This window comes from Rattus norvegicus, chromosome 16, assembly GCF_021556685.1.
Source record: "Rattus norvegicus strain SHRSP/BbbUtx chromosome 16, alternate assembly SHRSP_T2T, whole genome shotgun sequence".
Taxonomy (NCBI): Eukaryota; Metazoa; Chordata; class Mammalia; order Rodentia; family Muridae; genus Rattus; species Rattus norvegicus.
In genome coordinates this window covers 51,983,790-51,996,049 of record NC_141549.1, presented here as the reverse complement: position 1 = coordinate 51,996,049, position 12,260 = coordinate 51,983,790, and the positions used below count along the sequence as shown (strand labels likewise).

At 41.0% G+C, this 12,260-nt stretch overlaps 2 protein-coding genes across 13 annotated transcripts in view; both read right to left on the bottom strand.

Annotated features, from left to right (window-relative positions):
* Erich1 (glutamate-rich 1) overlaps window positions 1-12,260 on the bottom strand; it is a gene marked incomplete at its 5' end in the record, with an annotated part of 52,793,804 nt that overhangs the window by 31,668,314 nt on the left and 21,113,230 nt on the right.
* Window positions 1-12,260, bottom strand: part of Tenm3 (teneurin transmembrane protein 3) — a 612,494-nt gene that overhangs the window by 81,599 nt on the left and 518,635 nt on the right. For 5 of the 13 annotated variants that reach the window (XM_087588319.1, XM_087588321.1, XM_087588320.1 and 2 more), the window contains 1 exon segment: window positions 2,107-2,133. The exons of 6 other annotated variants lie outside the window; for them this stretch is intronic. In XM_087588319.1, coding sequence (XP_087444445.1) covers window positions 2,107-2,133 — 27 coding nt within the window. 13 annotated transcript variants of the gene reach the window in all.

Here is a 12,260-nt window from a genome sequence, read left to right as displayed (position 1 = left end):
ATAATTTCAGAACCCCTTGATCCAATTTTTTAATCCGTTACAAACATTGCTAGAAGCTTCTTTTTAAAGCACCTCGTTGCTTTAAAAAAAATTCTTCTAAATTCAAGAACACGTGGATGGGAATTTATGACTGATGTTTAAAAAGGGAACATTAATTTTATCTGGCCTCAGAGTTGCCGAATATTCATGTGAAATTACAGTGTATTAAATAGTCGCACAAAGTATAGGTCAGTATTAATGACTATACTTTATGCCAAGAGTACATTCCTTCTCACAGAATAAGCAAAGCCCAGGGAAACTGAAGCAGCTTTAGCATCTGTTCTAACAAACATTAGGATTCAGGCTGCATACGGATGGGACAGGACCAACAGGATTTCCAACTAAATGTAAGAGCTGTGCATATTTGACTACGTAGGACGGACAAAATGAAATACCATAAGGACCACAATAAAACATTGAAAGACTAAACAAAAACACGGTAGTGACGTGCTTCAAGACAGATAGCGAGGGGTGATATTTTGTGACAATCTCCCTAAGGCTTTGATGCTGTTACCTTTATATCCTATCTTGTCTGCTTTTATGGGCAAGAAGGGAAAATTTGGGAAATAATTAATTTAAATATATCCAAAATTGATAATTGTCTCAGTTTTCATAATTTTTCCCCCCCAAAAACCAAATTTTTGTCACTTCCTACTGATGACATCTGGCATGCAGCCAACATGGTCTACTTATGAAGGATGACACTGAGGTGGGTTCTGCGGTCCCTGTTTATGAGTGTGACATAGCACTGATAGAAATAAGGATTAAATGCTCTAAGCTCCTGCAGTGACCTGGCTAGCAATCAAGTCTCTCTGGCCAGCTTTAATCACTCAGTGTAAAATACATATAATAAAACACTTGCTCCAGCAACGGGGTGTCGTTACACAGCTTCTTACCACGAGAACACCCCACTTGTTTTGGACCTAAGCTTTAAGGGAGCAATGTGTCGTAAGATGTTTAGCCTGTATTCAAATGAGGATTCGTGCATGGGTCTCCAGTGTGGACTTGAGAAGGAAACCTCTCAAAGAGGTGTTCTGTTTCTTAAGCTGTTTCTTTTACAGCCAGCAGGAAGAAGGTTGCCTTCTGACAAAATGATACTGAAGGATGTCATCAGGCCAGGATAAGATTAATTTTGTGGTTTACTTTGTCTTTAGACAGTTACCGTCTGTATCTATGGATTGTTCAGACGTAAAAGGTGAGTGTTCCTTGTGGGTGTTCTCTCTTGGGATTTTTATTTTACTGAAGTAGAAGTATTCGATTGCCCCACTGCCCGTGTGCAGCATGAGCTGCTGCTTGCACACGGAATCAGGATAGGAAAGCCTGGATATTGCCATGAATATTTTCATATTCTAATGGAAAACACAAACAGGGAAAGGAAAATAGGTCATCTGAGGGGAAAGAGGGAGGGGTTTTCTCTGCGGACAGCATCGCTCCACCTATTTCTACGGTAACTGAAGATGTGAACTTCTGCTGTTTTTTGCTGAGCAACGATATCAATTCTGGTGCACGGTGTGCACGAGATTTTGTAGATTGTATAAGAATAAGAGAACAGGAATAAGGCGTCGCATATACATATATATTCTGACACATTTAGAAAGAGCCAAAGAGGTTTCCATTTGAGGATAAACAAGATTGTTCTCTCCTCTCAACATATGTTAGCCAGGACGTTCTTCAGAGTGACAACTCTTATTCTGCGATAAGAGTATTTATGATTCTTTAATTTATAATTTAAGGCTCATTAGCTGAGTTGCGAACAACGAAGATTTCTGAGGCAAAATAAAGTGAAACCAAAAAACAGCAAATGGTCTGTGATCTTCAGTTTCAGTTTTAGTGAAAACTATTGTTTTACGTTGGAATGAAATCTGCGAGAACCCAAAATTATAAAAATGAGACACAGACAACTTAAGTCTCGATAATTTAAATCTGAGGCATCTCACACAATGTAAGCCCGAGTTATAATTTACAGAAGTATGCATGAAAGTGTCTGCTGTTACACCTAGCGCAATCTGATACACAGCTATAGAGTTATTTATGCAGATATGTCAACAAAGAGTAGATATACAGTACCTTTAACTATCTTATCCAAATAGTGAGCTTGGGAAATTAGAAAAGGAAAAAAGAAAAAGAACAGACAGACATTTCAGAAGTGTCACATGGGACAAGGAAAATTTCAGAATTCACATGCAAATCGAGTAGCTGCAGCTGACACAGACGTGTCACACGACAGAGATGCACTTCGAATCTTCTAAAAATGCTCTACGCTCAATTTTAGTCAGTGTGGTCATGACGCCAGGAACCACGCGGCACTTTAAAGATCAGTCTGGGGGACGCTAACGCCTCCCTGCACGGGTTCTTGGGAACGCGTGCCGTTCTCACTCTTGTTAAGACCACAGCTAAGTAGACTTGGTGGATAGGGTCTTTTATGAATAACGAATTTTGGAGATTTAGTGCTATGAGTAACTGAAGTTTAACAGCTAATAAGTAAATAGGCACCAAGGAAAAGAATGAAAATGAAAAACCACCAGACAAATGTATTTTCATTCTTCTTGGAGAGGGGCACGTGAAGCCCTGTAGGCGCGTCTCCAGTAGCCTTTGGCTCCAAGCCAGACGGACAAGTCGCTTCACATATGTAGTCCATTAGGGAACAGGCGTGGTCCAAGACACTGTTTCATCTCGTGGACCATCTTGAAATAGGCTGTTTTTCTCGCCAAGTTTACAGGACCAGCTGGACCAAGAGTGCCTCTAGCTGCCCGTGTACCATTTATCTCTTTGAGACATACAGCCTCTCCCGTCACTCACGGCAGAGACCTAATATATTCTTCATAAGCCTCGGATCTTCCTGCTTTGTCAAAATTCATACATCTTTAATGATCTAAAATGGCTTTTCAAAGGTGCTTCTGTTGATTAGTTCTCATTACTGACATACACAAGTGGTGGCGGCACTCCTAACGGTATGATTCACATGGTAACTCTCATGTGAGACTCTCTGGTCTGCTGGCTGGGTCATGTGGGTAAACAAACCCCTAAGTGGTTTTGACACATCTGTACCGTGTATGTAAAAGGATTCTTTGCTTTGCCACAGGATTCCATTAGAGGCTTCCGAATTGCCTTTAAAAATAAGAGTGTTTATGGCTAATTGACAGTACATTACATGGGAAATTAAGGTGAAAGAAAGATGGTAGGAGGTCCTCTCTGCAATCATAGCTTGGTCAGCACAATTCATCTCTTAAGCATCAAAGGAGAAATGTATTACTGCATCGTGACACTGATACGAAGTTTTAATAATTCCTTTTAAGTGTTATATAATCTGCCAGAGTTCTATGATAGCTCACTTGACGATCTGCATGTAATCATAACAATATTAATAATCTAGAATTTCCAATTCAGGCAGGGTAGTGTTTCCAAGGGAATTCTTAGTTCATAAGAATTAGTTACACTGATTACAGCTGGCCAGGATATCATGGGCTTTTACATCAGATCTGCTAGAGTTTATGAAACCAAAATAAAGAACAGAAGCTACATTCTGATCTCTATTAGTAGGTTTAAGGAGACTGAACTTTTCCTGACCAGTCAGTCTTGGTTAATTTAGCAAAGAGAGTCAATTGTGCAAGGTAATGGGTTGGGGTACAGTAAAGGCACGGCTGTCATTGGCTCAGGTGGGTACTGAGAAGAGGAACTGGAATTAGAAAATGCATTTGAAAATACATAGTAAGTCATAATTAGCACAACACTTTAAAGAGTAGAAGTATTTTAACACAGCATTCACAGAAAAGCTAAAAAGCAGCTATAAAAATATCTGTACCGAGAGCAGGATACCAAGATTTATCATTTTCATACCACGAGGAACATATTAAAGATCATAAGGAATCACTGATAGCTTAAAACCAGGAAAGATTAAAAATGATCGCCTATGTTTTACTTGGAAGAGTAAAGTTTGTGATGATGACCTCAAAAGTCTGACTCTGAATAATGAAGAAGGTTGAGAGGAAATGTGGATACACGAGGTTAAAATACTTAGGAAAATAATTGCAGCAATAAAAATATCGTTATAGAAGCCGGTACAGGAAATAACCAGAAAAATGCAGGCATGTTGCAAAAAGCCATTAGGAATAATAATCGTAAAAACAATAGAATATAGTTAAAAATTAATATACCTAACAGTTGCTGATGTGCACATAAGGTTGCAGAGAAATTACGATGAAAGCGTATGTTTTAACTTCAAAGAATACTAATTAGTTCTGTCAAGTTTTAAGGTTTTTATTTTCCGCCATGAATGGAACTGTCTTATAGGTGTGTGGGCTAGTCATTTAAGAAAAGGTATTATGTTTTATTCATGAAATACTTTCCTTGACATTTAGAGTATTTATCTTTTTTAGCATGTAGAACACAGGTAGAGTATTTCCATATTTCTTGTAGGGTGATGACTCTTCAAACTTTATTTCAGGTTTCATATCCCAGAGAACTGGTGACAGACGGATTCTGAAAACCACGCACACTAGAAATGCAAGTGGTCAAGACAATTCTAGACTCTTCTCTGAGCTCTGCTTCTGAGTGCCTTGTAGATTATGAGCTCTTGGCAGGTATATTAACAGCTCCTACGTTTCTGCCTCTGACCCAGGTCGGTCTCTCAGTTTAGACCAGTTTCAGAATGACCTTAGGACACTCGTCAACCTGGCTTCTTGAAGGTAATAAAAAGGCTTAGTGTGTGGCATTAGGCTAAGCACCTCATATTACTCGTTTACTCTGTCTTCATCGCCAGCTTAGGGTGTAAGCGTAACCGAGACAGCTGATACAGACGAGAGAGAAGGAAGAGTGATTCAGTGTGGGTACAGGGCCAGTACAGTGGGCTGCCTGGTTCCAGACACGGCTAAGAACCATTGTCATGGTGTCACATCTTCCCTCAGTCCCGTGGGTCCTGCTGCAGGGGGATCAGAAGGACTACACACTCATTCTTGACCTAAGGGCGTAAATATTGACTAAAGCCGTGGGGACAGCACCACCTTCTTTTAGATCTCTTCTACAAGGCTCCTTTGAGTAATGCCAAGGCAGTGTATGCGTTAGCTACACATTGCTGTGACAAAAACACCAGTCAGAAGCAACTTAAAGGATTGGAAGACTCATTTTAGCTCTGTCTTTCAGAGGTACTAGTCCAACAAGGCAGGGAGGGGGTGGAGGGGCGGTTTACATGGTGGATGGCCAGGAAGCAGAGAAAGGGGATAATACTCACCCGCCCCCTCCCCCTTGTTTTTCCTTTTTGTATCTGTTAAGTTTTGAGTCCATGTTGGTACCATTCAGGGCAGTTATTCCTCCCTTAGTTCTCTCTGGCAAGGTCCTCATAGTCCTGCACAGAGCTGTGCCTCAATTTCCTAGTGACTCCGTCTAGCCACGGTGGCAGTGAAGATTTTCTAACCCTCAAAGGAGGTCTCCTTGAAATGTCAGGATGCACATGTCTTTCAAGCCTTGGGCTAATTCCTAGCTTCAGCTGTCTCTCTTTCAGAATATGCCCAGTTGCACAGTCACCCCTGGGCCACAGCAAATGAAACTACTGTTCAGGTTTCAAGCCTATGCACTAGGGGTCCCTGGTCTATTTGCTGACACTGGCAGGCAACACCTGGGAGACGGTGGGTGTGAAAGGTTTGACTCCACAGAAGCACTGTCATTGTAAAATCAGCAAAGGGAAGTGCTGGTCCCTCAATCTTTGCACACACTTCTCCCAGTGTCCTTTAAACGAGAAGACTTTCTCTTTTTAAGCCTTTGCACTGTTTGGAGGAAGAGAGTCAAAGGTAGGTAGGATGTTTCTTCCTGCTTAGCAGTGAGCTTGGGCTCAAAGGCCCTTTGGAAATACCTGTTCATAGGTTGCATTGTTCCTTATAGGACAATTAGGAAGGTAAAAATATCACTCTGCAAGTTCATCTAAGGACTGTCATCAAAATCTACAGCTTTAATGAATTTTACAGATGTATGGAACTTAATGCATAAATAAACCCATTAACACTGGGATAATCAATGTGTTCTTGTTGCTCAGTCCATATAGTTTCAACATGTGTTACAAAAAGCGATGAAATACATGACTTATGGCTTCTGTATGTTCTATGGAGAAACGATCTGTTGGGAAAGGAGAGTGTGTACTACCCGCTTTACAAATCTTCCCCTTCTCTGTCACCCATGTTTCTCCCCCTCCCCCTATCCACTTACACACAGTTAACAGTAACTGGCATTACTGATTGTTAATTTAATGTGAAAACTATGCTAAGCACTTACAATACATTAGCTGATGCGGTCTCACCTTCCTGAGTTAAGAGCATCGTTATCCTTCCCACTTTAGGGGCAAAGGGATGGAGGCACAGGACAGGGAATTAACTTGTCTAGGGTGGAGCTGCTGGCTACTGGCAAAGGCAAAACCACAGTCGGGTGATCTGTGAGCACCAAGGGTCCCTTTTTGACTAAGTCGGTCACGTTTACAGCTCAGAGGATCCAGGACTGTGTACCTGGGTGAGACAGAGCGTGAGTATCATCTGTTTTGGGATTGGTCAAGGGAATGTCTGACAATGTGGAAAGCATCAGTCCATCCTTGCAGAAGAAAGGAAGACTGAACGCGAGCTAACTTGATCACTAACCCACTGATACTCCGGCGAATCTGAGAGCACCTTACAGCTTTTTGAACCCAGTAGGCAAGCAAGTAAAAATACACGTACAACCCAAAAGGGCGAAGCCAACATCAGAAGCAGTTCAGCTGACCTATAAACGCTGCACCAGGAGGACCTGCTCAGCCATATAACCAAAGAAGGATGCTCACTTAAAAAACGAGGTCAAAGAATGCACGTCTTCTTTGGGGAGGAACAGGATGCCTAAAAGTCGACTTGGCGTGATATTGATTCCAAATCACCATCACACCGATCCTCGTAAACACGAGGAAGAAATGAAGGCAACCACGTGGGCGCTCCGTGTACATTAAGTAGCTCACGAGGGGAAACAGAAAGTGTCTGTGTGTGCATAGCTGCTGACGTGTTCGGTTAGGGCCGATTCCCACGGTTTCTGCTGTCCACAGTGTGCTTGGTTGGAATTATTAAATTGTACTGTATTTTCACAGGGCTACGGAATTGACTCTCAGGTTTAAGTTAGACAGAGGCAAATAATGGAGGATTGAGAACGCCGCAAATATTTCTCTCTTTAATGACAATGGTCAGATCTTAGGGGCCTATCTCCAGAAGAGGTTAATTCCGCCGGATGGCTGCACACTAAGGCAAGGAGGTGCCCCTCACTGCTGCTGGGACTGCAAAGTCCTTGGCACGGAGGGCAGATTTTGTATTTAGCATTGTGTGCTTCATAATTTCTAAAACGCAGATTTAAAAAAAATGATTCACATTAGTATCTCATTAAAGTTGTAAGTAAGTATCTTTCTTAGATTATTCATGCGCCGGTCCTAGTAGGGTGACAGAGAAGCTACCGTCTGCAAATAAGTACATATTAAATCCATTTATTCCAATCAGCGACCGTTTAAATCAGCGTGCAGGCTGCATACCCATTGAGTTGATGTTCCTTAATTGGTACTCACTGCGCTGTTTTATTACTGATTACTACACCATAAAGGATTATGATCCTGACATCATTTTAAACACCAATAAAATAATCTTATATTCTTAAGAGTTTACATAGGTCCATTAAAAATGCTTTATAGGAAAAAAACCCCAATTTTTATTCTAAGGTAAGGGAAAGGCATTCAAAATATCCCACACTATCTAGGAAAGCCAATGAATTTGCATTTCAACATCTAGTGAGTGTGAGATAGTGTCATATAAAAAATAGCTTGTGTGTGTATGCGCACAGTGTTTGCTTAGAGACCATTCACTCCCCTCAAGCTGGCACCCTTACGTAGGACCTGCTTCAAATACCTTTGACAGTTTGGGTATTCATTCTTCCCCCTCTTTGTTTTTGTTTTGGTTTGAAAACTTGATGGAGGAATTTTCTGGATGAATATACTGTTCCTTACATCACCTACCCAGGTAAACCAGTGTGCTTTGGTTTGGAATGTTACTTAAAACAAGATACTCCCACAGAATGAAACAATAACTTCCTGATTTAAACCAGGCGAGAAGGATTCAGATCACAGAGAAATGAGGCTTTGGGACTAACCACGCTATGGTAAGGTTAGTACCATCGTTAAAGGGTCACTGTGAGTTAGACACGGGGCCTCCTACAGTATTTGATATTTCCTTCAGTTTAGAATTATATGCCCAACTGAGGACTATCTATTCATAATGGGGGTACTGAGAACGCCTGCCCAGATACACTGATGTCAACATATGCAGAACTTGTCACAAAAGAAGCTATTGTCTGGCTGGCACACACCGTGCCGAGCTTTGGAATAGTCCTTGCACGTGACATGATTCCTTCCACTGGATCGTATACAGAAGCATGTTACCAACACATGTCTCCTTTAGTTCTCAGTCCTTGCGTTTACTGAACGACATAAGGGAAAACCCAGCTTAGGATTTTGTAGATTCAAGGGAGTGGGAGGGGTTGGGGTTGGGGGAAGGACAGATATATTTTAGTATTCTGATGTGGGAAAATAATAACATTGGTAACGTTAACAAAACTATTAAGTGAAATGAGGCCATAGCTGTGTAGAGCGTATGATAACTATGTACATGGCGCTGGGTTTAATTCCCAGAACACTCTCCAAAGTACAGTACAGTGGGACAGACCATGTGTCCTGTGTGTAAGGCCCAAGTTCAAGCCACAAAACATACCTACGAGTGCTATAGATTTTTATGTCCGGAGTTATGCATTTGAGATGCTGAAACCAGAACCTCAGTGTTTCACACACTGCTAAAACACCAATCAGAGCTGGGGTGAGCGGAGGTACGCTCCCTTAACCCCAGCACTCAGGAGGCAGAGGTAAGAGGATCTCTGTGAGTTCAAGGCTAGCCTGGTTTACAGAGTGAGTTCCAGGAAGGCTATACAGAAGAACCCTACCTGGAAAAACAAACAAACAAACAAACAAACAAACAAACAAACAAACAAACATTGAAGCAAACAGAAAGGTAATCAGAGGGACGTGCTGATTTGTTCTGGACAGATCACGGGCTACCTACAATCATTATTTCACTAGTCTGCGTATTTGAAAAATTCAATACTTGAGACAAATTTGGGCTGGGAACACAGCTCAGCTGCTAGTGTGCCTAAGATACATGAAGTCTGGGGTTCAACTCCCAGCATTCCACAAACCCGACCTGGCTGTTTATGTAATGGTGCATGCCTGTAATCCCATCACTCGGGTGGACATAGAAGTCACTTCCCATTAGAAGTTCAGAGTCATATTCTGTGACTTACAGAGTTCGAGAGCACCCTAGGTGATGCAAAATCCTGTCTCACTAAATTAATAATTAATATTTACATATTAAAAAGGAAGTCTGTAGACTGTTAACTAGGTGACCAGAGTGGTAGGTCTCTCTTACATCAGCTTTCCTTTTATCTAGGAAGACATTAATTAAAAAGATAAAATTGCCTTTTTCACTCAGCCCAGATAAACTACAACTATTTATAAATATGTAGACAGACAGACAGACAGACAGACACACACACACACACAGACGTAATTCTTTCAGAGATGACTTAAATAGAATGCCTTTTTCCTGTATCCGAGGTTAGGAAGTACACATGAGTATACTCATAACTTATTGTTCTTTCCCCTCATGGGCATAAGCTACTAACACATATAATCTACCCATTTTCTACAAGTAAATTGTTCACTGGCCAAAGTCTGTGTAAAGTATTTGGCCTAATAATTTCAGGTGACATAGAAACTAGATATAAACTTGTATTTTGCAAAGGGACACATATCTTTTTCAATAGTTTCCAAGCTCTTCATATCCTTCCCAGTATACATGAAGTTCTCTAATCTTTTCTTTTTGTTTTTGTAATTGTTATTTTTATTTGAAAAACTCTAAGTGCTATTAATAGATATATTTCAAACCTTCCTAAAAATCTTTCAAACTTCCCTGAAGATAATTAATAAACACTGCATTTTAATGCTGAGCAATGGAGGCTACTTCTCCTGATTCCACAGCGATTCAGGTTTTTATGATGAATGGTTATTAGTTTATTATGGAAAAAAGAATCTCTGCTATATAAAAACACTTATGAACAACTGAAAATGATTTACCAGGCGGCCTCGGCTATTCTTCAGCACGTGAACTCAGGAATAGCTCTTGTGGGGTTGGAACGGGGTTCTCTTGTACATTAGCCATTCGCCCACAGTGAAGGTCTACAGCTGATGTTCTCTGAACTTCAGTTTCCTGAAAGCCTCACAGCTTTACCTTATAATACAGCGACTCTGTGAAGACCACTTCACTTTAGTCCTTAGCCCATGATGTACACTTAGCAGAAACTAGGCATTGCTCATTGCCGTGTTCATAGTTTGCATTTGAAAAACCCAGACTCATGAGGTAACTTATGATTATAATAATAATGATTAGTGCTATATACTAATTAACATTATATAACACAATGATATTAATTTATTATTATTACTATTACTATTATCATTATGTTAAGAAACCAGAAAGAAGGGGAATGTTTGGCTTTAAGCACATGAACTTGGAGGTGCTAATGGTTTGTTTTGCACCCCGCATGACATGTCCTCTGGCCTGTGAATGCCAGGATGGGCCCCTCCTTCTTCAGCTCAATATGTATTCCTGTCTTAATAACATTATTTAGATGAATGTTTGTTCTGGGTGGGGGCACACAACTCCATTTTGTGTGTATGGATGAAGAAAAAACGTTTTCCTCTTCTGTGTCATGCAAATACTCCTGTTGACTTAGCCACACCATATTAAATGGCTTGGGATTCAGCGTTTTAAATGAAGGCATACTGCTTGACTATAGATTTCATTTCAGGAGGGTAAACGAATGTTTTCTAAATGAGCTTGAGTGTCCGCAGAAGTATCCCAACAATCCACTCTGAAGTCTATGTTAGCGTTGCAGTAACTAAACGGGAACTGGGGCCTTTAACGGGCCTCTTTTACATGAACAACTCTATCCGTATATTGTGAGCTTGCTGGGAATTTTGCATTCTATTTTCACTACGAAACGTACTGAGCAGATGGAATATACATTGTTAACTTTTATAGCAGACTGTGATAAATTTAAATCCATGCCTCGCCATTTTGGAGTGAAGGAAGACCTAGGCGAGCTTTTCAGAAGTGTGGGTGACCCACGCCCATGAACTGGAGTATCTAGGCTTTCACTGTGTGGCTTGGGCTTATACCGGTCACCGCTCGAAGGACACCAGATAGCAGTCCTAGGAAGAGTTAAAGCATATGAAATCACCAGGTAGATTTTTCTCTCTTCACATCTTAGGAGGGCTCTACAGGTGCCATTTTCCTTTCCGTGGACCAGTGTCTGGGGACTGGATGCCTCGCCTTAATGGTAACCATTACTGGGGGACTCTTCTTACAAGTCAAAAGTTGGGCTGTGAAATGCAGTCTTTCCTCCCGTGTCGTTCATGTGGGGACTAATAAATGGATACCTGCTGCCATTAATTCACAGTTAGATCACATGTTTAACCACATGCTTTCTATGCACGCATATATAAATATTAATTTTGGATAGAAAGGGAATCATTCAGCGCCATAACAATTAAACAGCTGTAACCTGTCTCCTGTGCTAATGGACCAAGCTGCAGGCAGGCTCTGTAGGCAGATGGTTTCACCCACCCATGCTTAATGTTAAAGACTTAAAAAAAAGTGTTGACAAATCAGAACCAGTTTGCATAGTTTTAATGCAAATCGGTCAATTTGCAATGTAGATCGCTCTAAAAAACTAATTTGGCGTATAGGAAAAAAATTAAGCTCGGTTGTTAAAGGAAGGCATTATATCACATTTGGAGGTAGTAGGTTCCCCACCAACATAATTATTTACTAATTTCATCCAACCAACAGAGTTTAATGGAAAAGCATCTGGCAATGTATTCATATTTAAGGACCTCCGTCGCTCCTTAATTTACCCAAGGCACATGCCTGTTGAATCCCGGAAATGATAGCTGTATTTCAGACGGTCGTTTTCCACTTTCATTAAAGAGGCACTCAGACAGGAGAGGGTCATCGACCCTCTCATGAAGAACCATAGGAAAAAAAATTGGCTTCAGCCACACTGTTATCTGTGAATACAGTTACTAGGCAAGGGCTGGGGGAGCCCCTGCTTTTTTTGGACGAGCTATC